This window comes from Mycteria americana, chromosome 3 (assembly GCF_035582795.1).
Source record: "Mycteria americana isolate JAX WOST 10 ecotype Jacksonville Zoo and Gardens chromosome 3, USCA_MyAme_1.0, whole genome shotgun sequence".
NCBI classification, from domain to species: domain Eukaryota; kingdom Metazoa; phylum Chordata; class Aves; order Ciconiiformes; family Ciconiidae; genus Mycteria; species Mycteria americana.
Window position 1 is genome coordinate 63,679,318 of NC_134367.1, and position 25,011 is coordinate 63,704,328.

Genomic DNA, 25,011 nt, shown 5'->3' on the forward strand with positions numbered 1-25,011 from the left:
GAACAACAGCCACACATTCCTTTGGTGAAGCCTATTTTGACAATATATTGTGCGTGGCATATATTATGGCTGTGAAGTTAAAAAATCCCTAAGAACTACCTTGATCTTTTCCTGTCTGCCTCCAGAAAAACACAGAAATGTAAATCCTTTTCGTAGATACTGCCCCTTGAACAGCCTTACCCCCCCAAAAAAGAGGAAGAGCACTTGCAAGTCATCCTGAGTTCGGCAAAAGGATAGAAAGAACAACGTATGCAAAGCATGGCACACAAATCGAGCAAATAAGAGAAACTTGTAGAGGGAGATTAAAATCATGGAGAGAGAATAATGCTTTCATTTTGTGGCTAGAGAGAGACAGTCAATTATGTTCAGGAGGTGAAAGTTTTCACTCCAACTACTTGCTCTTTTCAGTCTAGACTCTCACTCAACAGATTCCAACTACTTTCAAAACCCAGTCCTCCTCTCATTAATAATTACACGTAAGTAATGAGTAATCCAGTAAAGCCTATGGAGTCAGATTTCCACAAAGTCAATGCGTGCAGTAGAAGGCTGAAGTGTGGGAAGTAGCAGTGATGCACCGTGATCAGCATGAGCTATGGCTCCAATAATGAAACGGGGCTATGAACTCCCTATGCGTGCATAGAGTTTACTTATGCACTGCTCATTATTGCCAGAAGAAACTGGTTGATAGGACATGTTTGTTAATTCTTGATATATTCTTCATAAGCTATAAATATCTGTTAACCTTTGAACCGGGACTTGTTACCAGCCTGTCATGGTAGTTTTTCAAGTCTAACAAAAATCTTTTTTTTAAAAGCCTTTTAAAAGCCTTTCTTGCTTATGTCATGTCTGCAGCAACTTTAAAAAAAAGGTATCTTTCCTTTCAGATCCCAAATCATATGTAGAATTCAAGCCTTGGAGCGCTAGCCCTCTATAAATACTACAAATAGAGCCTACATCCGTTGCTTATGTCCACAAGATAAAAACATATTAAGAACAATTGCTTTAAGAACAGCTTCCTTTGTGGACGTCCAGGACATTCTGAAATGCTCAGCACATATGGGAATACATATCCCTTATTATTGTTCTGTATATTTCTAGAGATCTTAGAAATACTTTTGCATCACAATCCAGAAATCACTTAGCCAGTGCTTATTTGCATCATATTACTATTTCTTTTGCCAGAAGTCATAGTGGCTGCACGCAGGTATTTGAAAAGAGTTTAAAATGGCTCTAATGTAACCACATGATAACCACATTCTTTGTGAGTTTAATGCAGAATCTGTGGAAGGCAACGAAAACCAGCAAACTGTTTTGTTCAGTTATCGTGACATCAAGGTCTTTCTTCTTTTCAAGTCGGTATTGAAACGCCATAGCTTGTCCTCCTTCTGAGACCCCAGAATGGCCTCACCATAATTTCTCCGGGCGCTTGAAACTCGACGCAGACGTCTCTTGCGCTCCTGAGTAGCAGCACGTGGTTGGCTGTTCTGAACCATTACCTGGAGGCGCTTGGAAATACACATCTCTCCCCTCTGGGCTGGTGAGCAGGACTTCTGTGGATATAGAGCAAGAAAATCAGTAAAAATAGCCTGGCCTCCCATCTTTATGATGCAGAACCTTTGTTTTGGACTGTGTGACCAAGAAATGAATAAGATAATTGTTTAGGAAGAGTAGGGTGAAATGTACTCTGGTGTTATTTGCAAGAAGGCTTCCAACTCGATGTTCCACAAGACTGGAGAAATCATGTCTGTTTTGGAAGGAAAGTGAGATAATTCTGTCTTGTGACACTGGAAATTTAATCATAGCACATGCCTGTGCTTTGTATTTCTAGAAACAGATGTCAGAGGGAAATCAGTTTTGCAAGGACTGTTCAGAACTGAAATTCAGAACTGATTGTTCAGAGTTTAGCAGTGTCGTGGACCTCTCTTGGGAGTTTGTAATACCTAACACTTTCGCCTGCCTACCTGGCTGGCTCGCCATACTGTGCCGCTGTCTGAACTACTCATACTCAGTTCCCGAGGCTCCGCGGTTTACAACATGTCACTTAAGCTATCACTGGAGTTTGGCATTTTGAAGAAAAGATGGGTCATGGTTGCCAGGGTGAGCACGGGGTGAAGGTAAAGGTTCACAGCAAGAGACAAGGAGAGAAATAGAGAAAGCAAAAAGGAGCAGGAAGAGGATAGCTGAGACAGAGTGAACCATTATATCCTCACTGCAGTACCGCTCTTCTGAAAAAGCCCCCAAGTTCAGTTCCCAGTTTGATCATAGAGGGAAAAAAGAGGTAGGCTGCCACCCTGGAAAGGGGCGACAGTCAGGGGGAGTCAAGGAATCGAATGGAGAGCACAAAGGTTAGTAGCTATAACCAAAGGATTTTTAAATATTTGCAGGAAGATAGTCCGAATGGATCGCCCAGAACAGCTGGCTGGTGAGAACCCAGATTCTTGAATGTCATGTGACAGCAGCTTGTGGTTACTCTTCCTCTCCCCAAATCCACATTTATAGACGGCATGTTATGTCGTTTATACTGTAAGCAAATCTTGAGAGGAGCGAGTTCCTCTGCTGGGGCTGGCTGCCCAGTGAAACACCAGGGCAGCGTTTGCACTGACACCACCTCAGCCCCAGCGCCCAGACCTCAGCCCTCCAGAGCCCAGACCTCAGCCCTCCAGAGCCCAGACCTCAGCCCTCCAGCGCGCAGACCTCAGCCCTCCAGAGCCCAGACCTCAGCCCTCCAGAGCCCAGGCGGGCTCTTGCACTGCACCTGGCAGCTCCTCTGCTTGTTACCCTGCTCACCCACCTTCGTGTGCGCTGGAAGTGCTCTCTTAGCGCAGGACTGCAATCCTTGGCTTAAACGTGTCATGCTCTGCGGCTGTATGCCAGCATTTAAACTGCAGGGTGCTAAATGGACTTCATAATTCCAAGAGAAAATACAGAGGTGTGGCGGTGTGCTTCCCCCCTGCTCCCTGCACAAGCAGTAACCACCAGTGGGAGTCATCCTGATAGCTGCATCCACCTTATGCTGGACCTTGAGGACGAATAGCAACAAAGTAGCCAAGGGCTGCCTGAAGCAGGGATCTAAACCTCTTGCTGATATGCAAATATGACCATAAGTCAATCATCTTACCCCCATAAATAGTGAGCAGCCCAAGAGCCCTTTGAGCTCTCCTGCACAGCAGCGGGCTGCACACCAGGATCTCCCCTTGAGCAGGGACGCCTCTCAAGGTTACTCCTCGAGGTTGAGAGATTCCTTGCCACAACAGATCCTCGGTAAGTGACTGATGGCATGCTAAACTTTGAAATCTTAGCTAAGTGCTATAAAGGATTGATTGCACATATATAATCCTTTAGACATAAACCGTTGACCAAGTCTGGGACTAGGACTGGATCCAGCTGCACCTAGACTCCTCTGTGAGAAGGAGTTTAGAAAGCAAGGGGATCCTTTTCCGAACCTCATGACTCAACGGGAGGGTCTCCCTGACAGTTTTGTCTGACCCTGTCCTCTGTGCAGTAAATAATCAAGGGTACCTCGCCATCGAATCTTGTTAAACCACTGTCGCATTGAACTTTGTTAACTCTCTATTCTGTATCAATAAACTATGTTTTTACTTCTCTCTTGCGAGTGAAGTGCACTTTCACTCCATCCGCGACAAGAGGTTAAGAAACTAGCTACTCCTTGTAGGAATCTGGACAGAAAGGTGGAGCAGGTGGAGTAGTGCCAACAGCGTGCAGAGCGCCCGCGTGAACGCTGACCTCACGTTAACACACTGTGCAGTGGAGTGGACTTTCAAAGAGGATCACACTCTTCCATTAATTACTACACACAAATACGTACACCTACTATGCTAGACCAACATTTCAACACAGAGTTTAGCACCAATGCAGACCTCCCCTCTACACATACATAACTTTTATCTTAGCGCAGCTTTGTTTTCTTGCAACTGTGCTAGGAAAACTATTTTTGCATATTCTACTTCTAGAATATTAGAGTATAATTTGACTGTGATTATCACTGCTGTAATACAACTCTTTCAGATGTGCATACTTCCATCTCCTGGACAGAATATGTATTGCACTTATCCAGCAATACTGATGTGTCATGGCTGGCTACGGACTTCTTGTTATCCTTTGATGATCTTGAGGGAGGTAATGATTTATTGTTCCACTCAGCACAAAAACTCCTCTATAGATTAGGTGTCTTTGGGGCTTTTTAAGGGGCACAAGAAGATTAAGTGATAGATGGATATAGGGAAGAACATTCTCCCTGGGAGAGGGAAAGAAGGTGGGCATTGTAATTTGTGTGTGTTTGCGTGCAGAAAGCACAGACCCGGAAAGGGGTCTGAGCAGTATGAAGGAAATTATATGTTACCACTTCTTGTGGAGGAAGGAGTGTAGAAGTCATGGCCAAATGTCCCACAGGAGCTGCTAAATGAGAATACCTGTCTTGGGGTTGCAGTGGTTGCAACCCACTGGGGTATTGCAAGTGGGGTTGCATTCAGAGTTTCAAGCAATATATGGCAGTAGTTGGAGGTGGCCATATGCACCTTGGAGGCTGTCAGCGTGAGTAACGGGCAGCGTTCTTCCTGCTGGGTTTGCCCTTGGTAGCTCAGAGTGCAGGGAGAGGAGTGCCCCCACATTACACTTCTGTCTCCTTGGCTGTTTTTCAGAGGGCTCTGGTTAGCTTCTGCCCCCTCTAGATCTCTGTAGTATAGGGGGTATGTATCTGGCTGCCGGGGAGCTGACGTTAGCAGGGAGAGAGACAGCTGGAGCCTGGGAGTGCTGCAGCCGCAGCCCCCCAGCCAGGCCTTTCCCCGCCGCAGACTCGGAAAGGTTGTGCTGCCTGAGCTGGGGGCCCGCCGGGCAGCGCTGACCTGAGCGGTTCCCGCCTTCCCTCTCGGTCCTCCCCTGCCCTCGTCAGCCCCGGCAGGTCCCTGTGTGGACGGCGTCTCCTCGCTGCCTGGATTTAGCCTACAGCCTGCCGCTTGACGGTACCAGGAAGATCAAAGACGGACATATTGTAGAAAAGGTGACGGACAACGTTGGTGACAAATGTGCTTGATCGCATCAGCCACAAACCATGGCTATCAATATTACTTATTTTTGTTCTATTATTAGTATAATAATTGACTAATATAATATACCAATAATATACTAATATATTAGTATAATTAGTTACTATATTAGTATAATAGTTAATTACTAGTATGATTATTATTACTTATTTTTGTTCTATTTTGTCACTACGTATTTTTTACAAAGATGTCAACGTGTAGACCACCCAACGGTCAAATTGTCAAGTCTGAAACAGACCCATGGACAAAGTCCCACATCAGACCGACAGCACCTGAGCAAGTAATATGTTTGAAATGTGGTGGCCATGCTGCCCGTGCACAGATCAGCTGAATCACTTGTGCTGCCCATGCACACGTACACGTAACCTGTGGGAGCATGTGAGGGCCATGTGCAGTCCCACTTTTTGGATTTGGGAGTTAGAGCTACGCCTTGTAACCCCCGCTGAAAGACAGCGGAGATTTAAGCAGGGGTTGTTCCCCATCTTCCTCCAGGCTGCCAGGCGTTGAGGAACGGTGCCATTTGAAGCCAGACCACTTCAGCAGCACCAGTAATCACAGGTGTGCTTACTGCCCTAGGGAAGATGATGGGACCCACCCCCGGGTACCCCCTAGCCCCGGGTGCCCCCTAGCCGGCTGCTGCAGTTGGCTTCCCCCCCAGGAGGCCGCGCTGCCTGTCTGCCGGGCCGGGCCTGCTCCGGCACCGAGGGAGGGAGGGAGGGAGGGAAGGAGGGAGGCCCCGCATCCCCGCCGCCGCGGCCTGCGTGGCTACGCGGGAGCGGTGGCTCGGCGGGCGGCGGTCAGGCAGCGCCGCGGACAGCCTCCGCGCCCGCGCGGGCTGGGGTCCTCGCGTGCTATAAGAGCGTGCGGCGGAAGGCCCCGCCTTCTCTTTCGCTTGCGGCTGGCGGCGCTGCCGGGGTGAGTAGCCGTGATGGCGCCGGGGCCTGCCGGGCTGAATCCCCGCGGCCGGCGGGGCATCGCGGCGGGAGCGGGCCGGGCGGGGGCCCCGGGGCGGCCGGCGCGACTCACCGGGGCGGCCTGTGTCTGTATTTGCAGCAGGAACCCGGGCGGGAGCAGCACCCACCGAGAGCGCCATGGCCGAGGAAGGGTGAGCGGGGCCGGGGCCGTTGGGGGCGGCGGGCGGAGGGGCCGCGTCTCGCCTGACCGCGCCGTTTCGCGCCGCTCCACGTTGGGCCTTGCAGCTCCGGCCGCTCGCGGCCTGCGCGGGCCCCGCCGTGGAGCTGCCGCGTGCTTCCTGCAGGCGGAGGCTGGGTGCTGGGCGTGGGGCCTGGCTGACAGGGTGCTGTGTGCATGGCTGCCCCCGCTGCCTCAGGCAGCGTGAAGAGCGCGCAGCTGGCTGCCTCGCCAGGAGGGTTTCATCGCTCTTAGTTTCTTCTTTCCATTACTCCTTTGGCTCGGTTCCTTAGCTTGCCCGCCTTCTGTGTTTTCTTAATGATTGGATGCTTGCAGGTGAGCGGAAGCTTTCGCTCACGGTTGTAGGACGTTGGCACCGTCAGAGCAATAATATCTGTCTTCTCTTTAGCATTACTGCTGGAGGTGTAATGGATGTTAACACCGCCCTGCAAGAAGTGCTGAAGACCGCACTTATCCATGATGGCCTAGCTCGTGGTATTCGTGAAGCAGCCAAAGCCTTGGACAAGTAAGTGGTGTTCCCGGTTTGTCTATGGTGAATAGCAAAACTGGGTGAGGTATGTTGAAGACATACAGTGCTCACTTTGTCCAGATGTTTAGTTGAAAAGCTTTTGCAAGATCATGTTTTTCTGCAAAGGAGTTTTGTCTTTTGCTGTCTCTGTTTTGGGGTCTTTAATTGTGATCCTAAAATACAGATGCTGAACTCAGTGACTCAAGAATACTAGCTCTTAGGGTATTCGGTTCTGTCTTTTTGTGGCCCCAGTGCCATCGAGTTTTCATGTGGGTTGGTTTTGTGAAGAAAATGGAATGGTGCTTGCAGTATGTAGCTATGGAAATCTGGGGCTCAAGAACCTTGGGTTTTAAGAAAAGATAAACTCTTCTCAAAACTTTCGAAGAATTTTAATTGGGAGGGTTAATATGTATGTCAGAGTTAACCTGGAAGAGTTGGTCTAGTTTTTATGAGGAAAAACTGAAATTCATAGCTTGCCTTTATTTATTTGTTAGCTTCTTTTTTTTGTGTGGCAGCTGTAAATAATTGCTTTGGTACAGTATCAAAACAATATTAAACTTGTCATATATGTGCCAACCATGGTAATTACTTATGGTTTCTTGGTAGGGTGAGGTACTATATATATGTGTGTATATACACATACACACACACCTGTGTGTGTGTCTACATATAGGCATGTGCTTTTAAGAATGGACGGTGCTTAAGTGTAATGCTACAGTGTTTGAGTGATGACTTAACAATTTGTCGGATACCCCTTCACTCTTATGAGTGAGAACAGCAGTCTGACAAACCTGTATGCTAAAAGCTCTAAGACAAGGTACCAAATAATGAAAGAGAAATACAACTTAGGTGACCGACAACTAGTTTGTACGAGTTCTTTTGAGTTCAGCTACAGCTTCATAGTCTGTGCATTAAGAGGATGATGTATGTACAAGGCTTATATACATTTGTGTGTGATGGTTCTTGGTTGGAAATGTTTCTGAAACATTCTGGTGAAACTCATGATGAAGAAGGCCATAGAGAAAAATGACTTTGTTTGCAATGGTCAGATTACACTAGGTTAAGCATAGAAGACCTACACAGCTCTCTCTGTTGTCAGGTATCCCTTTGGTATTCTTAACATTGTACCACAGTATACAAAGAGCCTAATTAGAATTGGGGCCCTGTCATAACAGCTTCCGTGAACGTAAGTAGAAAAGATTGTTCTGAAGAGCTTATAACAACTTGACATGGGAATTCAAGCTTTTAATAATTACAACTATAATATTAAATTATTGTAATCTGAAGTAAACAAGAAAAAGCAGCTTGTAACTTGGTTGCTGTCTAACAATGACACCAGTTCTTTATGGGACCTGGTGTTTATCCAGTCATTACACCTTTTTCCAATGGCTGAGAATTTATTTAGTGGGATTTTTAGAAGCTTCCAAAACTGGAATAGAATCTGATGATAAAGCTAACAATGTATGAGTAGCCTATTATGTATATGAAAAACATAAAAAATAGTAGATCATATCAGAAGTATATTTAGTATCTCAAAAGTGTATGGTGTCTCAAACCAAAAATTAAACTTAGGAAGTGGTCGTCTAGAAATGCATGTGCTGAATTTTGGTCTTCGCAGCTTTGATTATTAAAGAAAGCTTAAGCAGTGTCTGAAGTTACATTTGTCAGTTTTCATTTTTTTTAGACGCCAAGCCCATCTTTGTGTTCTGGCTTCAAATTGTGATGAACCCACGTATGTAAAGTTAGTTGAAGCACTTTGTGCAGAACATCAGATCAACTTAATAAAGGTGAGTGTCAGAACTTCAGACACAAGTTTGGAACAGTTACCCTGCTTGCAATATAAGCTGCTTGTTTCAGCATATAGAGAGCTGAACCTTTGAAAGACTATGCTGTAATTCTGTATATGGCTTATCTAAGCAAAATTTCTCTTGGCAGTAGAGATTGGTTTAGTTCTATGTGATTGTCATATAAGCAGTACAAAAGCTGGATGTAAATGGCAAAGGATGCGTATCAGGTATTTTACAAAGTTGAAATGAATTTTTGTGTCTTGTATAATAAGAAATAGAATTAGTGCTGCAAGTGGTCGTGGAGCATGGGAGGAGTCTTAATGTGACTTTTTCTTCAAATTAAAATACTTACGAGCTGTACAATGATGATACTTTGGCTCCCTCTACTGATACTTGTGAGGAAAGAGCCATCCGTTACCCAATACTTCTGAGAGTACAGCAGCTTTTTGGTGAACCCAGTTATGTTAGAAGTGACTAGTTCTAATGTGATGCCATGTTTTACACAGGTTGATGACAACAAGAAACTGGGTGAATGGGTAGGCCTCTGCAAGATTGACAGAGAAGGAAAACCTCGCAAAGTAGTGGGCTGCAGTTGTGTGGTTGTCAAAGTAAGATGATGTTAATTCTAGCTTATTTCTTGACTTCTAAAAATAAGCAGTAAAGATAAGGATGCTTTAGATAAGGGACTAGTAAATAGATTATTAGATTATTTTTTAGATTATTAGATTATTAGATTTCTTAGATTATTTTTTTAAAACAGTTGCTTTCCATTGTTGATAGTGAAAGTAAACTGCTTCCCTGACCTATATTCCCTTTCATGTTTATTTAAAATACTTATATTAATTTTGTGAGTTAATGGTTGTGTCCTTAAAGTATCTATGCCCACTTGCCAGTAAGCATTAAAGGAAAGGCCTTTTAACTAGAAGAGATGAAGTTTTGTTGAAAATGCCAGTTAAATGTGTCTGCTCAACTTGAAAATGTTTTGCAGAGCATATTTTAAAATACAGCTGGTAAAGTAAAGCCACAGTACGAGCCTTGATGACTTTGTTGTCTTTGAGGTCCCAAGAGATGGCTACATCTTCACAATAAAGACTAATGCCTTCTGCATGTGTTTTCATACTTTTGTGACTGTCACATACTTTACTTGGCTTTCTTTAAGCAGAAATGAAGAATTTGTTTGAATCCATGCCAATGGGTGTTACACTTGAATGAAATGCAACAGTCCTTTATTAGAGTAGTCATTTATTAGAACAAAGGGAAAGCAGCTCGCAGACTGCTTGAGGTTACTTGTACGGAATTTTGGTAATATTTGGGAATGCCTTGAGAAAACATGTCACTCTCAGTTGTCCTTTTAAAAATAGGTTGGAAAATCTTGAACGGGTCTGTATGTTATTAATGGATTATCTTGTGTTACAGGACTATGGCAAGGAATCTCAGGCCAAAGATGTCATCGAAGAGTACTTCAAGTGCAAGAAATGAAAGGAAAATAAATTTTGAACCTGACCAGTGTGTGTGTGATTAATGGGTGGGTCTCCGTGGAATAGTTCTTTGAGTTGCAAAGGATAACATCAGAAGATGAAAGGACTGTGTAGGTCTTGGTGTAGTTTTAGTATGTTAACTCTGTCAGCTTGCTAAAAAGATAATTGTAATCCCTGCCATTCCTATTCTAGGGTGCTTCTGTTTCCTGCTACACCAGAGGTTACTAACTTCTGGAACTTTGCACAGCTTATCAGTTGCAAAAATGCTGACAGTTGATTACTATCTTTGCTTGGCAGTGCTTAGGCCTGTGCTTCTGTAGGGGTTCTGAGTAACTTGTTAGGGAAAGGCTGAAGTACTGCTGCATCTGTGATGAAAATTTGGCTCCCTCTGCTGAAATAAATGAGGAGAACGGCCTTAACCGTTACCCAAATCTTCTGAGATGTTGCAGGAATTTTTTAAATCCTATCTTGATTTATTCAGGGAATGTACTTGATACAAGGTGTGTCTTGTTGGGTCTTTCCCCCTCAGTTCTGAAGCAAATTATGGGTAGAATTGGCTTCTTATAAGAAGTATTGTCATGTACTTGTAGATCTGATTCTGTAGGAGTTCTCAGTAGTCAAGGTAGCCAAGTAGTTGAGATCTCACTGCTTGAACAAGGCAGTGTTGAACTCTGACTTGCCTGGTGTCTTTGTTTCCCTAGTAGTTGGATGATGTATAGAACTTGTGTTTTTTGTAAATTTTTTTGCTTTTTGACAATAAGGTGAGGTTGGGATAGAATTCAAGATTACTTTTCTCCTGCAAGTTATTTTATATGTCTTACGTTTTCTGTGGAGCAGCTCTAAGTGGAGTCATAAGGAATTGCTCCATTATGCTGATCAGGAGGATATGAATGTGAATATGTGGGGCTGGGTACCTGTAGACTGAGGAGACAGGAATGTGTATCTGTTTACTTCTCAGGCTCTTGATTTTGAATTTTCATTACAGTTTGTAACCCCTTTTTTGATATCCTCAGTCATTCAAGTAGTGTAGAGGTGGACATCTCCAGATGCTGGGCTCAGGTATACTTTCTTACAGCTCTCATTAAAGCTCTTGAAGTGTCTTGGTTTTTGCCCTTTCACAGCTTTCTAGTAGCTAGATCTGGGTGACTTGGATTTGTGAGAGGTTCCCTGTAGCAGCCTTTTCAGGTGTACTTGATGATGGAGTCACCTATTCCAAGTCTGGTTAAAAGCAAGAAATGTATCCTTGTGCTGAACTGATGTGTGTTCAGTCTTGTCTGTGACTTTCTCAGTAAATGAGTTAAACAGTAGCTTTTAACGTTTTAGTTAATGGCAAGCTAGTATTACAGATAGGGAGAAGTCCTTAACATGTATAGATGTTACAATTTTTCATTTGGATCTGTTTGAATATAGCTGATATTACAGAAGTTCACTTCTATAGATAAGAGCCTTAGTTACAGATTGTTCTGGTTTCGGCTGGGACAGTGTTAATTTTCTTCCTAGTAGCTAGTATAGTGCTGTGTTTTGGATTTAGTATGAGAATAATGCGATAACAGACTGTTTCAGTTGTTGGTAAGCAGTGCTTATACTCATCAAGAACTTTTCAGTTTCTGATGCTCTGCCAGGTGCACAAGAAGCTGGGAGGGGGCACAGCTGGGACAGCTGACCCACACTGGCCAAAGGGCAATTCCATACCATACGGTGTCATGCTCAGCATAGAAACTGGGGGGAGTTGGCTGGGGGGGGCAGTGATTGCTGTTCAGGGACTTGCTGGGTGTCAGTCCATGGGTGGTGAGCAGTTGCATCACTTTGTTTTTTTCCCCTGTGGGTTTTGTTCCTCTCTTGATGTTTTCCTTTTCATTACAATTTATATATAATTTTTTCCCAATTATTAAACTGTTCTTATCTCAGCCCACGAGTTTTCTTACTTTTGCTCTTCTGGTTCTCTCCCCCATCCCACTGGGGGGAGGAGGGTGAGTGAGTGCCTGTGTGGTGCTTAGTTGCTGACTGAAGCTAAACCATGACATGGATATTTCATTAAATTACTGGAGGTTTCTAAATGCTGAGAATAGAAATAATTTGTAAGAGTAATCCTTTTTAAATGGAGTTGAAAGACACTAACTGTTGAAAAACTTTGTCAGTTGAGTTTGGCTAATAATGTTGAGTATCTGATTCTTGTATACAGAAGCACTTACTTTACCTGCTAGGAGTAGTAAAGTCATCTTAATTCCTTAAATCTCTGGACACAGGGTAACAAACATGCAATCCAATACGCTCTTCCAGGGTAGTGGGTGAAGATTTTTAAAAAAATGAAATCCATAGACTTAGATCCTCAAATTTGAGGAGGTCTTTGCAAAGCCTGTGCAAGCAAACAGCTTTTCCAGATGTTTGGCTTTGTGGCTAAAATACAGCTTTTCATTTTGTTTTTAACTCAAAATGGCCCAGGAGAATGGAGAAGAGCATGGTCCCTAGTTCAGATACGGTTCACTGACTACAAAGGGAGTTTAGGCAAGTAAATAATGTATAGATACTTGCTTTCTGGATGTATATGATTATGTGAAGTTAACCTGCTTAAGGTTTTAGGGCTGTTTGATAAAATTTTGGTTGCTTTAGCATGGCAAACAATAGATCTTAGGTGTGGTGGTTTTTTTCAGTTTAGCTTGAGGTCAGCTCAACATGGAAAACTGCTGATACAACTTACTCTCTCATAAATCTACTAATGGTATCTTGTGAGCTGAAGCACCAATACCAGCACATACTAAAGTTTCAGAGGGGACTATTTTCTAATTTGCTGTTGGAGGGAGAAAATAGGAAGGATATCAGTGGAAGAAGGAAGAAATGTTTGCATCCAGGTGAATTGTAATTCTAGGATGATCTTGAAGTGAAAGGAAAAGGAACTATCACTGAAAAGAATGAGTAAGCATAAAGTTGGTAACCTTTTGCTTCAATAAAATTCTGAAGAAGTTGTCTGGCTGTTACTTTTTTACCTCCATAGAGGATGTGGAAGGCTGTTCACCTTGTGTTCTGTATTTAATATCTGAAGTTGTTGCCCTTTGCACTTCCCTCAATATTTATGGAGAAAGCCCATTCAAAGTCATATGCTGCATTGCGGTATTGTCACTGGGTTTCCTGTCCAACTATAACATTGTAGAGAAATAGGATATGCTGGGTAAAGAAAAAGATGTTCTGTGAGCATTCACAACCTACAAGAAGGTTGCAGTAAGACTACGTTCATTTGCTTAGGCTAGAATAGCACCATAGAACAGCACCAATTTCAGATTTGCACTAAAGGTAGGCAAGATGTCTGTTTTCATGGGTTTGGAGTTGGTATACTGCTTTTTGCTTCTGACAGAAGCAGTGAATTTCCTTATAACAAGTTGTTTTTTAGTTTTGGTGGGTTATTTAAAACCATGTATGGGGAAGATGCACACTGAATCTATAGTTGTGTAAGACTTAAGAATTGTTAACGCATTGTGAATTTATATGTTTAGTCAAGTTACTAGTCTTCATTGTAATGTAAATAGGTCCTTAAGGAGTTCTACCTATTTTAAACCCGCAAGCGATTTAAGAAGAGTCCAGCACGTTCCCACTACTCAACTTCACAGAATATTCTACTTAATTTAACACATTTTAACTGTTTATTTTCAGTGTGAGAAAAATAATGTTATCTTCATTATAAAAATGGTTTCTGTGTTCCATTTATACCTTGGGATATTGGAATTGTTACTTCAGCAATAGCTGGGTTATGCATTTCCTCTTAATCACTATCAAGTATGATCAGTTAACTCTTAGGAAAAGGGGTTCAAGTAAGGAGAGCTGCAGTCCATGAGCAAGTTTCAGGCAGCCATTCTTTTGCAACAATGGAATGATACCTCTATAATTTCAGGGCTGTGATTTTTTTTAAATAAGTCACTTGATCATTTTACATGGCAATGAATATTAATACTAGGGAATGACAGCTCTTTTCATGCCAAGGCTTTTTCATTGGAACAGAACCAACAGAACAGAACACTTCCTAAATATTTTGCCAGAAGGAATGGGGTTGAGAACTTAAATTTTCTGATCAAAATGCTTAGGTATCAAGTTAGGGTTTTTCCTGTAGTGTTTTGTTTCCTGGATGTGACCTTAGAACCTATGCAGGGTCAGCACTGCAGAACTGATTAAGACTCAGTTTACTTTATACTTACTACACTTTATACTTAAGACCATCCCTAGTGTTCGATTCTCCCTAGTGTTTGATTTATTTTAAAAAATTTCCTGAGAACTAAATTCCACCCAGACTTTCTGGTTCACCTTCATCTTCTGTAAAAGTTAATTTTTTATTCAAATTGGCTGAGGAAGACGAGTGACTGCTAGTCCTTCTTCATATTAGAGGACTTGGCATATGCTTCTCCAAGACCTCTGCTTTGTAGACTAGAGAGACAAGATTTCTTCACACTTTCTTGATGGATAGTATTTTTGTTTTGCCATAGAAGATGTATTGATGTGTCCTGGAGGATTTCAGATAAGGTTTCAGAGGAGTAGACTTTGGATTACTTTTTAAATTACAGCCCTCTGTAGTCATCACCCTAAAGGTACCTGTTCCCTGTCCTCTGAAAGGATGTGGGTAGACAGTGTTAAACATGAGACTGGGAATTAAAGACTTGGGAATTAAAATGCCTGGATGGACCCTGACTTTTCCTCTGTCGCTGATCATATTTAATGTCCCTTGCAGGTTCTCCTTGTTGTGAAACAGGGATAATGCAGAATGGTTTGCTCAACAAAGCATGTTTAGTGGCTTTTGGTTGGCAGAAGCAGCAGAATGAATTTTTTTTTTCTGGACTAAAATACTGGGTTTTACTGGTTTTGTATGGTTTAGTAGTCCTTTCCAGGCCTAAATTCTTAGGTTTCCATGTGAAGTAGAAAGCTAACAAGGTGCTTTGAAGAAATGCTGGTAAGTCATTGTGAAGGTGCTAAGTACAGGCTTCTAGACAGTATTGGAAGAACATCCTATGTGAGATTCAAAATAAAAAAATATCTTGAACAGTTAAGCTCATTTTGTTTTGGAACCACCTGTGTGTCATCCTGGCCAGTACTGCTTTTCTGTGTCTTGTGCATTTTGCCTTAGATTGTAAGAGCTTGAGCGTCTGGACAACACCACCACCACCACGTATTTGCACAGCGCCTACTTTGATGGAGTTGTGGCCCTGCCTGTGGCTCCCGTGGGGAGCTGGTTATACCTGCCCTCCACGCTTTCCCACGCCAGCGCCAGTTTTACTGTTTCAATCCCTAGGAGTCTGGGATAATGGCAGTGCTGCTCCATGCTTGCGCCGTGCTATGTCTAGTTAAGAAGGAAGTATGTGTGCTCATCATGTGTAGCGGGAGCCTGAGGGCTCACTTGAAGGTAATTTCTTATCAGGACAGCTCGTTCACATCGGGGTCTGGTCTCCCATTGCAATATGCTGGTATGTTTTGCAGTAGCACAAACACTGGGGGATCAGGGCTTGTCAGCAGCAAATCACCATGCTGCACAAGCACTTCTGCAGGCTCCGACCAATCCTTTGGAGAACGTTGTTTATTCTGCCTGCTTTGCCAAGAGAAAAGTGTATCTTCCAGTCTTATGTAATGCATAAATTATTTTATGGAGGGTGAGCACTAATCCCACATGAGGAAAAAATATATTTAGTATTAAAGCACACAGTATCCTTAACACTTTCTGTTACGGATAAGCATAAACCCCAGTATTTTCTGACTAATGTTCCTGATCCAGAATTGTTTCCACCTGTTCGGTTTTGTTCCTTGTTTGTACTACAGAACCTGGATATCCCAGCAGCGAGCCAGTGCCCCTCTTGTGCCCACGTTACTGTAGCTGGTGCAGACATGGTCCCTAAAACATACTCCCTTTCCTGGAGACCTCACAAAGGTCTCTCACCCAGTGTTGTAAAGGAACTCTGAACATACATCCATTTGTCAGCCTTGTCTTCTCCTTTGGAGATGATGTGTTTGGGATGTGAAGCCTCAGTAGGATTTTTAACTTTGTGTTAGGCCATTGAACTGGATACTGGATGTTGGATGAGCACAGTTGTGGCTTGATTTATGTAGTCTGAAGGAAAACAGAAGAAACGGCAAATTATTTTCTCAATGGTTTTAGGCAGTTAAGTTAATTTTAGATGGTTAAGTAATTGCACAGGATTTTTTTTCAGCCATTGGTCAGCAAGCAAACGTTTATTTTGAGAGTCTTTTTGACAAATTGAGCAGATGAAGTGATTAGGATGCTGTTGTATGTAATGATCCTACACACATTCAAAATTTTCTCATGCATTGGCGTTATTTTTGAATGAAGGTCCATCTACAAAAAAACCCTAAATCCACATTAACTGCTTCATGTAGCTGACCTGTTGTAAATGATGATATAATCTTTTACGAAGTAAGCTACTATACAAATATCTGAACTTTCAGCCGTTGGTAACTGTGCTTCCTCCATTCAGTTCCAACAGTGTCTGGGTCACGTAATATTATATGAATGAGTGAAAACTAATTTGAAAATCACTGACCTACAGGAGCTTTTCTTCTCTTCTTCCAATTCCAAAGCAACTGGGGGGACTTTTTACAGTACTTAAGCAACAGTATTTAAAATATTTTCATTGAGACCTGTGTGATCAATGTGGTATTACATAAAATGGGGATACTTTGTATGAGTAAAGTAACAACTACTGTTTTCAAAAATTTACAAACTGATATAATATTTTTTTTGTACTTGGTTGGTTTGTTTAAAAAAAACCTTTTAATGATCACCCGATATGTCATATTGCTGAAAGATCATTAGGCCCAAAGCAGAGTTATAAAAAAATACATATCCACAAAGGGAAAAACATTTATGTACAACCCAGCTGTTGTTTTGCTTATCTGATTGAAAGTTTGTTACCTCTAAGTAGCCCTCTAGCTCAGTAAATGTCAGGAATCTCTTCATCTTTGCTGTAGCCTGAGTGAGGTTAGTGTCTGTAAAGTAAGAATAAGTTTTACTGTTTGAAGCACAACAGTAGAGTCTGTATGTCAATATTCTACAAAAATATCGATGCGTAAGTGGTCAGATATTCTTTTCTAAAAGCAGTGAAATAATAGGCGTTTAGGTCAGTGCCTGGCACGCCAAGTTCCTGCCCTGTAAAATTTTACAATCAAGTTATGAAACTGAAAAAATATATTTTATGCTGATGTGCAGAAAAATGTTTATTAAAGCAAATTTCCTGTTTTCATACTCCAAAAAATTGTAATTCCAGTGTGCTTCGTTTTTCCTTTTTTTTCTTTTTTTTTTTTTCAAATGGTTCTAAGACATTTTCCACAGTGAAAGAGTTCAAATCCCTGTTAAAATAAGCTTTGTATTTTGAGGACAGAAAAAAAGGCATGCCCCCTAAATAACCTTTTATATTGATTGTATTGTTAGCAGCCAGTGTGTTGGATAACATAATACAGATGCTTAGGACAGGTTTAGGAAGCCAAATGGGGGGGGGGGGGGGGACGGACTGAAATGTTTCTAGTTTTAAGAGTATGTGTTTAAGGGAATGGAGGTCATGTTTTGTAGAACCCCTCCACAAAAAAATGAAACACCCTCAGGTATCCATATATATAGAAGTGTTTGTATGTCAATACAAGCTATGGTATATTTTCTCTTTTTCATCCATTTATTTGAATGGACAATATTCAAGTAACACCCTTCAGCTTTGCTTTTTTCAGGGCAGCAAAATACAATGTTTGTCAGCACATGTACAAGAAATGCCTTTATGTGCATGGAATTTAGCAAGCTACTGTACTTCTGAAAACATATAAATTCAATTCCTGTTTCTGCTGAGACTGACTTTCACCCTTCTGTTCCTTCCATGGATATGTTTTATATCCAAATCAAAATCTCAGCTGGTTCTGACTCTTCCCTCATGGCTATCTAACCATCTGTTTTAAACTCAGCATGACAGCTTTTAACATTTCCTCTTAAGACCAGCATGTCTTGATCCTTTTCTGATCATTATGAACAGTATCATCATTCTCTCTGACCCTCGAGCCTATTTACATGTCCGCTTCAAATGAAAGTTAATTGGAATATATGTGCCTCTTCTACTTGCAATTGTGTGAAAACACCCCTAAAAATGCTGTTTGAAGATGAGCTATGAGTGATTTTGCATATATTCAGAAGAGAAAATGTTTCTATATTCAGAAAAACTTTTAGCCAAACTGGCCTACAGTCAAGAAACAGGGATGGAATTGCAGTGCCCTTTGTATGTCTGTCTCCATTATCTTATGGTAAAATCCATCATGTTGTTATGACTGAGCTAGTATGGTTGTGAATATAGATAATGTTAGCTAGTCCTTCACAGGAGGTCCTAATTACGTTGTTTTATTGCTTATTTTCCATGGCCTGGAATTATTCCTAGTAGAGGGTCCATCTCAAGTATTTAGACTTTTTAAACTTTACTTAAAGCAAGGTAGCTGTTTCTGAGACTTTTGTTGTGTATATGTTGTTTGACAGTGGGTAGTTTACTTTTTTTTTTTTTTTTTAACCCCAGCTAACTTCGTAAAATCTTTTCATTGGGAAGTTCAAGTGTTTCCATTCGTGGACTTGAGATGTAATAGGAAAGTGGGGGGAGAGGAGGAGCACTTTCAGATGATGGGTGAAGGGGGAGGATTGGATGTTTAGGAAAGAAAAAGCGATGGGTAGTTAGGCAGACTGGTCAACATAATTAATAGTAGGTGGGGGCAGAGCAGGGATAGCAAGAGGCTGAGTCAATGAGACACAGGAGAATCTGGTATTGAGCCTCGAGCCCCTTGTCTAACCACTGGTTTCTTGCTAATAATCCTCCATGAAAGGAGTGGCAAAGTATGTTTCTCATTGTCCTCTAGCAGTGGTCCATAGGGAGGATGACTGTCAGGGGAGAGAAGAACTCAGTGGAGGAGTGAAGATGCATGCACATGCATGTGCCATCTCAAAGGCAGATTACAAAGCTCCGGGTAATATTAGGAAAAAAAAGCCTGCATGTGCAACCCCCTTCCAGTGTCTTGGCACGTATATATTCTTTAAACACACAGTCATATGCTGTTGTTTCTACAGTTGTCTTACATAATTCAAAGATAAAGCAGACCCTAAAAATGAGCTAGAACTCTACTGTGAAGAAGGCTGCTGTGTATATATATAAAAAAAAGACAATGGTTTTGCAGTTAAAAATGGTGAGGTAGACTCTACCTCTGCCACTGAGCTCCTATGCGGAGGTCTCCAAGTCACTTAGAAATGTTCACAGAGGGTGGCCGATGGTGATTTTTCATTTTCTGGGTGTACCAGTTTGCCTGTGCCTTGTTCTGTAGGAACTGAAATTGTGGTTTAAGCGTAGAAAGCCACCCAGCATGTTTTTTTCCCGAAAAACAAAGTAGGAGAGTCTCAGAGTGGCTCGTCTACATGGGTGGGTGCCTGTACTTTGCGTATTACGGTTTCCCACGTGTGGAATGGGGCGCTGACCCCCTTCGGCAGGACGGTGAAGACCAGCCCCTTTCTGCTTGCCAAGCGCTTCACCGGGGACGCACTTCGGGGTTCGGCCGGCGCGCCAGTCGCGGGCTGCAGGCAGCGCGCCCGGTAGGGACCGTAAACGCAGGCGGTGACCGGGCGGCGGCAGGCGGCAGGCGGGGGAGCGCCGGGGCGGGCCGGTGCAGGCGGCTCTGCGCTGGGCCTGGCGCTGCGGGCGGGCCGGCAGCGCGGCTCGCCCCGCCGGGGGCAGCTCCGCCGCGTCCCGGCCCCGCCGCCGGCCCTGCCCGCCTGCCGCCCGGCAGCGCTTCCCCAGGCAGGCGGGAGGTGGCACCCGTGCTACAGCTGAAGGGCCGCGGCCGACAGCGGGAGCGGGCCCGCCCAGCGCCCGGCTCCCCGGGACGGGGGCGGTAGGAGCAGGTGCTGCCGTGATCCCAGCAAGCTGGCGACATAGGAAACAAATGTGAAATGAAACTCTTTAATGCCTTTGAATGTTGTCGATTTCTATGCGTGTTTTCCAGTACTGTAGCCTTGTAAAATCCAAATAAGTCAGATGTTCAGACTTTTACGGCGTGTAGAAACGTGTTTGCGTAAACCAAAGGACTTTGTTGTACAGCTGCGACTCCTTTAATCTGTTTTTTGCCGAGTTGTAGCGCACAGAGCAAGCAGTCTCGTCTGCTTGCTTTCACAGACGTATTTCATGAACAAGGTAGAAACTTAGGGAGCTTTGGGGGATATGTTTAAGTAGTCAGTCGTCGTTTGGAAGTTCGCTTTGTAGGTTGTAAGTAGCACCATCTATGAGACTAGAGAACACCAGTGTCAAATTAAGCACTTAAAGGACAATATAGACTTAAGATAAGAGCCAAGATAGGTGAAGGCTTTTTTTTTCCCCGCTGCCTCAAGTGTCTGATGTATTACAGTGTTCAAAGCATTTCAGTATGCTTATATTGTATTCACACATATGCAATGTATTTGAAACATTCCTACCAAGGAGATTGTGGTAAAAACTGTAATGTGCAGCTTGCTGGGTTTCATTGTAAAGTAATATAATCTCCACATGTGCGAAGGCCAATGCAATATTTTATTTTTTGCTTACCCCAGGGAACGTGATATTAAATTTATCAGCTGAAGTATTTGAATGAGAACTCATAAATATTTTTTGAGGTGCATCAGTGGCGTACATGGGGAGGGAGAAGACGTGCAGCACTGGGTGAAAAGGAAGTAGTTCATACTTTTCATCCTCCTCTGTCACATAACAGCTATGCCTTGCCCTTCAGATGGGGTACTGGTAAATTTTCTCAGTGACTGAAAACAAGTTTTAAATTGGGGGGAATTTGCTAGTCACTGATTTTTATTGATAGTTATTAACTCTATAGTGCATGGAATTCAGATGTTGTTCGCATCGGATACAGAGCTCCAGACACCTTGTGGGGAGAGGAGAGGGTTCCCCAAAAGAGAGGCATCATTCTGAGGACATTTCAAATGCACAGGGGGGACTCTTGGCCTGTCCGTTTTATCCGATGCGCTGTGATTGTAGGCACCCTAGCTGGGCAAGGTACTGCCAAATCTAGGAGGAGTCTGTGCACTGCGTTAATGTAGTTATAAATCTTCCAGAGATTAAGCAAGTATCTCTGCATGGCATTATCCTGTGTTGTTGTGTGATCTAGTTTCTTGTCTGGAGTTAATTTGGGCATCTCCAAAACAACTCTGTGGTGCTTCAGAATAATCCAGACCATGCTGAGTTAGCAGTTCTTTGTCATCGTTGGCTCAGTGTTCAGCTGCAGCCAAAATTGCCCGTATCAGGAAGGGTACTGAGAACATGACCAAAGATGACATTTTGCCACTGTAGAAAAATCTTCATGCCTTCACATCTTGAGTACTGCATACAATTGGTCTCCACATCTCAAGAAGAGCATAGTTTTTCCTTTTAAGAAAGAAAAAAAGGTATGGAAAAGGACATCTAAAGCTATTAATGGGAATCAATAGCAGGCTTGTGGTCTCACTTCAGTTTGGAGAGAAGGCTGAGTGAGGATAAAGCTGATTTACAAAATCAAGAAGGCAGTGCAGAAGATGAGTGCTAAACTTGTTTACCAAATCCTGTAACAGTAGATCAGGGAACGTGCATTGAAACTGATAGGACGTAATTTAAAACAGGTTTTTAAAAGTGCCTTTCTTCAAAGCATGTGATAAACTTCTACAACTTGCTGTTGGAAGAAAGTGTGGAGTCAGAACACATCAAGATGTTCAAAATGGATTAGACAAATTAATGGATAAAAGGCGCAAACCAGATACTATTGGGAATAGGTAGCGATGTTCCCTCTGACATCTGAAATCTAATAGCAGGATGCAGGAGCATGAGGAGTGGGCCTCAGATAGTGGCTCATTTCACATGCTCTCCTTAAGCAAATTCTGCAACAGCCACTGTGGGAGACAGAAAACTGGGCGATGGACATCGGTCTCACGCTGTGGGGCATTTCTGATAGGAAAAGATATGATGGACAGGAGTCCAAGAGTGCTAAAAGAGCCCAAATGGATGTCTAAAACCTCTGGTTTCATGGTCACAGCCATAAAAAGGTACAAAAAGAATCGTTAGCACTTGCAGAGAAAGCAAGCGAAGAGGAGGTGGCTACTTCAGCCATTTGGAAGTCAAGGAGCTAGACTTTTTCAGGAATCTGCTTGATGAGCAGCCAGCTCAAAACTGAAGGCTAGCAGAGACTGAAGCTGGCTCAGGGTGGTAGATTATAGACGTGAAAGAAGCAATAAGCCATTTTACTATCATTTCAGTTGAGAATATTAGAACTGTGAACATACCTAATCCAGTTAGCTTTCCAGATACTTGCAGGTAATCTTATTTAAAAGTTCTCGGGTCTTTTTCTCTCTGAGGTTGCTCCAGTTTTGCAGTGGACATACCTTCTGTGCCTTTGTCATCTTGGGAATTACATTGCTGTGATGCACTTCACTTGGAATGACTTAACGAGCCAGCTCAGAAACTGAAGTCAGTCCAGGGCTGAATTTGGCACACGCCGGCTATTGCCCTGCAAGTATATTGCCTTTGTGCACCAGGATGGGCTATTTCCAAAAGGAGTTGAAAGTTGTTTTTTTCCCACTTCATGAGTCTTTAATGACCCAGGCCTGCCCATATTAGACACCAGCTCTTCTCTCTCCATGGTATTTCGTCCAGCAGAAAAGGTGAGCTGGCACTTTTTTGGTACAATAGTGAGGGAGCTCTTGGCACTTCAGAAGGCATTTCTCCCTTTGATCTAAAATAGCCCATGTGCACTGGCTTCTCTGGCACACTGCAAAGTTCACCAGTTCTCTTAAGTTTTTCTGAGAGGAACAAAATCGCGAAGGTGGTGAAAGGGTGAGTGGGGGCAAGGATTTATTTGTTTTCTTCTTTCTCTTAGCTGTTGTTGGCTTGAGATCTGAGGAGTGAAGCTAAATTTGTAATTTGTAAGGACTGTATTTTAAAATATTTGCCAGTTGCTCCAGATAATAAAATAGGGATTTTTGTCCAGAGGAGAAAAAATGAAAATAAATAAACATGGATCTTTTTCACCTAATTTACAATCTGCAAATATGGCTCCTCCTCAACCTGCACAATTAACTCCCTTCAGTCAAGAGTGACCATCTTGGTTACATCTATCAATAAAAAGCCATGAAACCTTTTTTTAATAAGAGAAAAGAAATCCAACAATATCGATGGACTGCAGTGTAGATTGTCTTGCCATTTATACCATGATTTTAACCATATTACAGCCAATATAATAAATTACAGTACCTCACCTTTAACATCGCCGTCAGATTTGGTATAGCCAGTTTAATGGAAATTACCCTTACTCACACCAACTTTAAAGCCAGTAGAGCTGGAAAGCTTTTTTGTATGGGCATGATACTACTTGTTCCAACAGGTGCTGGTTATGATCTAGCTTTGGTTTTAGACCAGGTGAATGTATCAAGAGGGATTAGAAAGATTTGTTTTAAATGTTGCATTTGATTAACGTTTTTGAAGCTCAGTTTTCTTCTTTTAGAAATACTTTGTGGCTTAAGTGCTTATAGAAGATAGTTGATTCCTGAAGGAAAAGGTGCAGCAGTTCTGTGTTAAGGTCTCTGTTCAAACTTATTATCCCAGCCTCAGAAATGTGTTTCCACTAACCTAAGAGTGTGATAAGCTGAAGGAGACGGTGCGCAGCTTAGGCATTTGGCAGTGCTTCCACTGGAGCTGCTGTGCTGGGGCAGTGGTGGAGGTTCATGATGTGAGGTGTTCTTTCGAGTCTATCATGTCTCAGATACTTTACAATCTCTGGAGGATCCCGGGCAGAGTTTCTACGAGCTGTGCCTTGGTGTTCACCAGATAGTACATGTGCTGCAGATGTTTTAGGCTGATCACCTGAAGTTTGTGATAACTACAACACGTGCTATGTTTTGGATGATCTCAGTAGTATGTCTAGTATCTTATTTCTGAGGCATTTTTGCTGCATGAAGCAATAAATTCAATTCTGTCATCATTAGGCAGGTGTTTATATGTACTGCAAGACTTTAATCTCTCTCCAGGGAACAAAATACTTTAGGGGCCCATTCTACAACTTGGCGTTTGCTTTCCATCTCTGGTATGTTCCTGTTTCTCTCTATGCCAGGAGAGCAAGCATGGTTTTATGGTTAGGACATGGGTCTTGGATCATTTCCCAGCTTTTCTAGTGATTGCTGTGAAACCTAGAGCAAATCTGTCCCTCAGCTCACCAACTACAAAGAGTGAGGGTAGCGTGGCTTTTTATTTCTACTGTGTGTTTCATCTACTTAGCTTTGAAACCCTTTAGGACATACGACTGCGTTGTGTTAGATGTATGTATCATGGATCCCAGTCTTTGTACACAAAGTCACAGTCTGCTGGTAATAATGGAACAGAAGTTTAATCTACAGAATATTTGATAAAGAGTCCCCCAAAATACAAATGACTTGCTATTGTCCTGTACTTTGATAGTCATATAATGTGCCAACAAGAGATTCGTAGTTGTGACATGACTACAAGAAGGGCTGGAAGGAGGATCTGGGAAACAGCAGGCCTGTCAGTCTGACCTCGGTGCCAGGGAAGGTTATGGAGCAGGTCATCCTGAGTGCCATCATGTGGCACGTACAGGACAACCAGGTGATCAGGCCCAGCCAGCATGGGTTTATGAAAGGCAGGTCCTGCTTGACCAACCTGATCTCCTTCTATGACAAGGTGACCCGCTTAGTGGATGAGGGAAAGGCTGTGGATGTTGTCTACCTAGACTTTAGTAGAGCCTTTGACTCCATTTCCCACAGCATTCTCCTGGAGAAACTGGCTGCTCATGGCTTGGACGGGTGTACTCTTCGCTGGGTAAAGAACTGGCTGGATGGCCGGGCCCAAAGAGTTGTGGTGAATGGAATTAAATCCAGCTGGCGGCTGGTCACAAGTGGTGTTCCCCAGGGCTCAGTATTGGGGCCAGTCCTGTTTAATATCTTTATCAATGATCTGGATGAGGGGATCGAGTGCACCCTCAGTAAGTTTGCAGATGACACCAAGTTG

General features: G+C 42.9%; 1 protein-coding gene and 4 non-coding genes across 7 annotated transcripts; all 5 read left to right on the plus strand.

The window, feature by feature from the left end:
- Nucleotides 1-5,856: 5,856 nt before the first annotated feature.
- On the plus strand, nt 5,857-10,013 carry RPS12 (ribosomal protein S12). Of its 3 annotated transcripts, none has more exons than XR_012775273.1 (6): nt 5,857-5,978; nt 6,117-6,168; nt 6,604-6,720; nt 8,408-8,510; nt 9,017-9,199; nt 9,236-10,013. XR_012775273.1 is itself a non-coding variant. In XM_075498766.1 (6 exons), exons 2-6 carry the CDS (start codon nt 6,155-6,157, stop codon nt 9,987-9,989), a joined length of 399 nt encoding a protein of 132 aa, XP_075354881.1. In that variant the 5' UTR covers nt 5,864-5,978; nt 6,117-6,154; the 3' UTR covers nt 9,990-10,013. The 3 variants fall into 3 exon arrangements, 2 of the variants coding, with proteins under 2 accessions (XP_075354881.1, XP_075354882.1); XM_075498766.1 differs by having other exon boundaries at nt 5,864-5,978; nt 9,017-9,118; nt 9,927-10,013; XM_075498767.1 differs by having other exon boundaries at nt 5,888-5,978; nt 6,120-6,168; nt 9,017-9,118; nt 9,927-10,013.
- LOC142408528 (small nucleolar RNA SNORD101) lies at nt 7,443-7,514 on the plus strand. Its single transcript, XR_012775326.1, has one exon. It is a non-coding gene; the product is annotated as a small nucleolar RNA SNORD101 (small nucleolar RNA).
- LOC142408540 (small nucleolar RNA SNORD100) lies at nt 8,865-8,950 on the plus strand. The gene has a single exon (XR_012775338.1). It is a non-coding gene; the product is annotated as a small nucleolar RNA SNORD100 (small nucleolar RNA).
- On the plus strand, nt 9,456-9,590 carry LOC142408539 (small nucleolar RNA SNORA33). The gene has a single exon (XR_012775337.1). It is a non-coding gene; the product is annotated as a small nucleolar RNA SNORA33 (small nucleolar RNA).
- Nucleotides 10,014-10,348: 335 nt separating the features above from the next.
- On the plus strand, nt 10,349-10,433 carry LOC142408541 (small nucleolar RNA SNORD100). Its single transcript, XR_012775339.1, has one exon. It is a non-coding gene; the product is annotated as a small nucleolar RNA SNORD100 (small nucleolar RNA).
- The last annotated feature ends 14,578 nt before the right edge of the window (nt 10,434-25,011 follow it).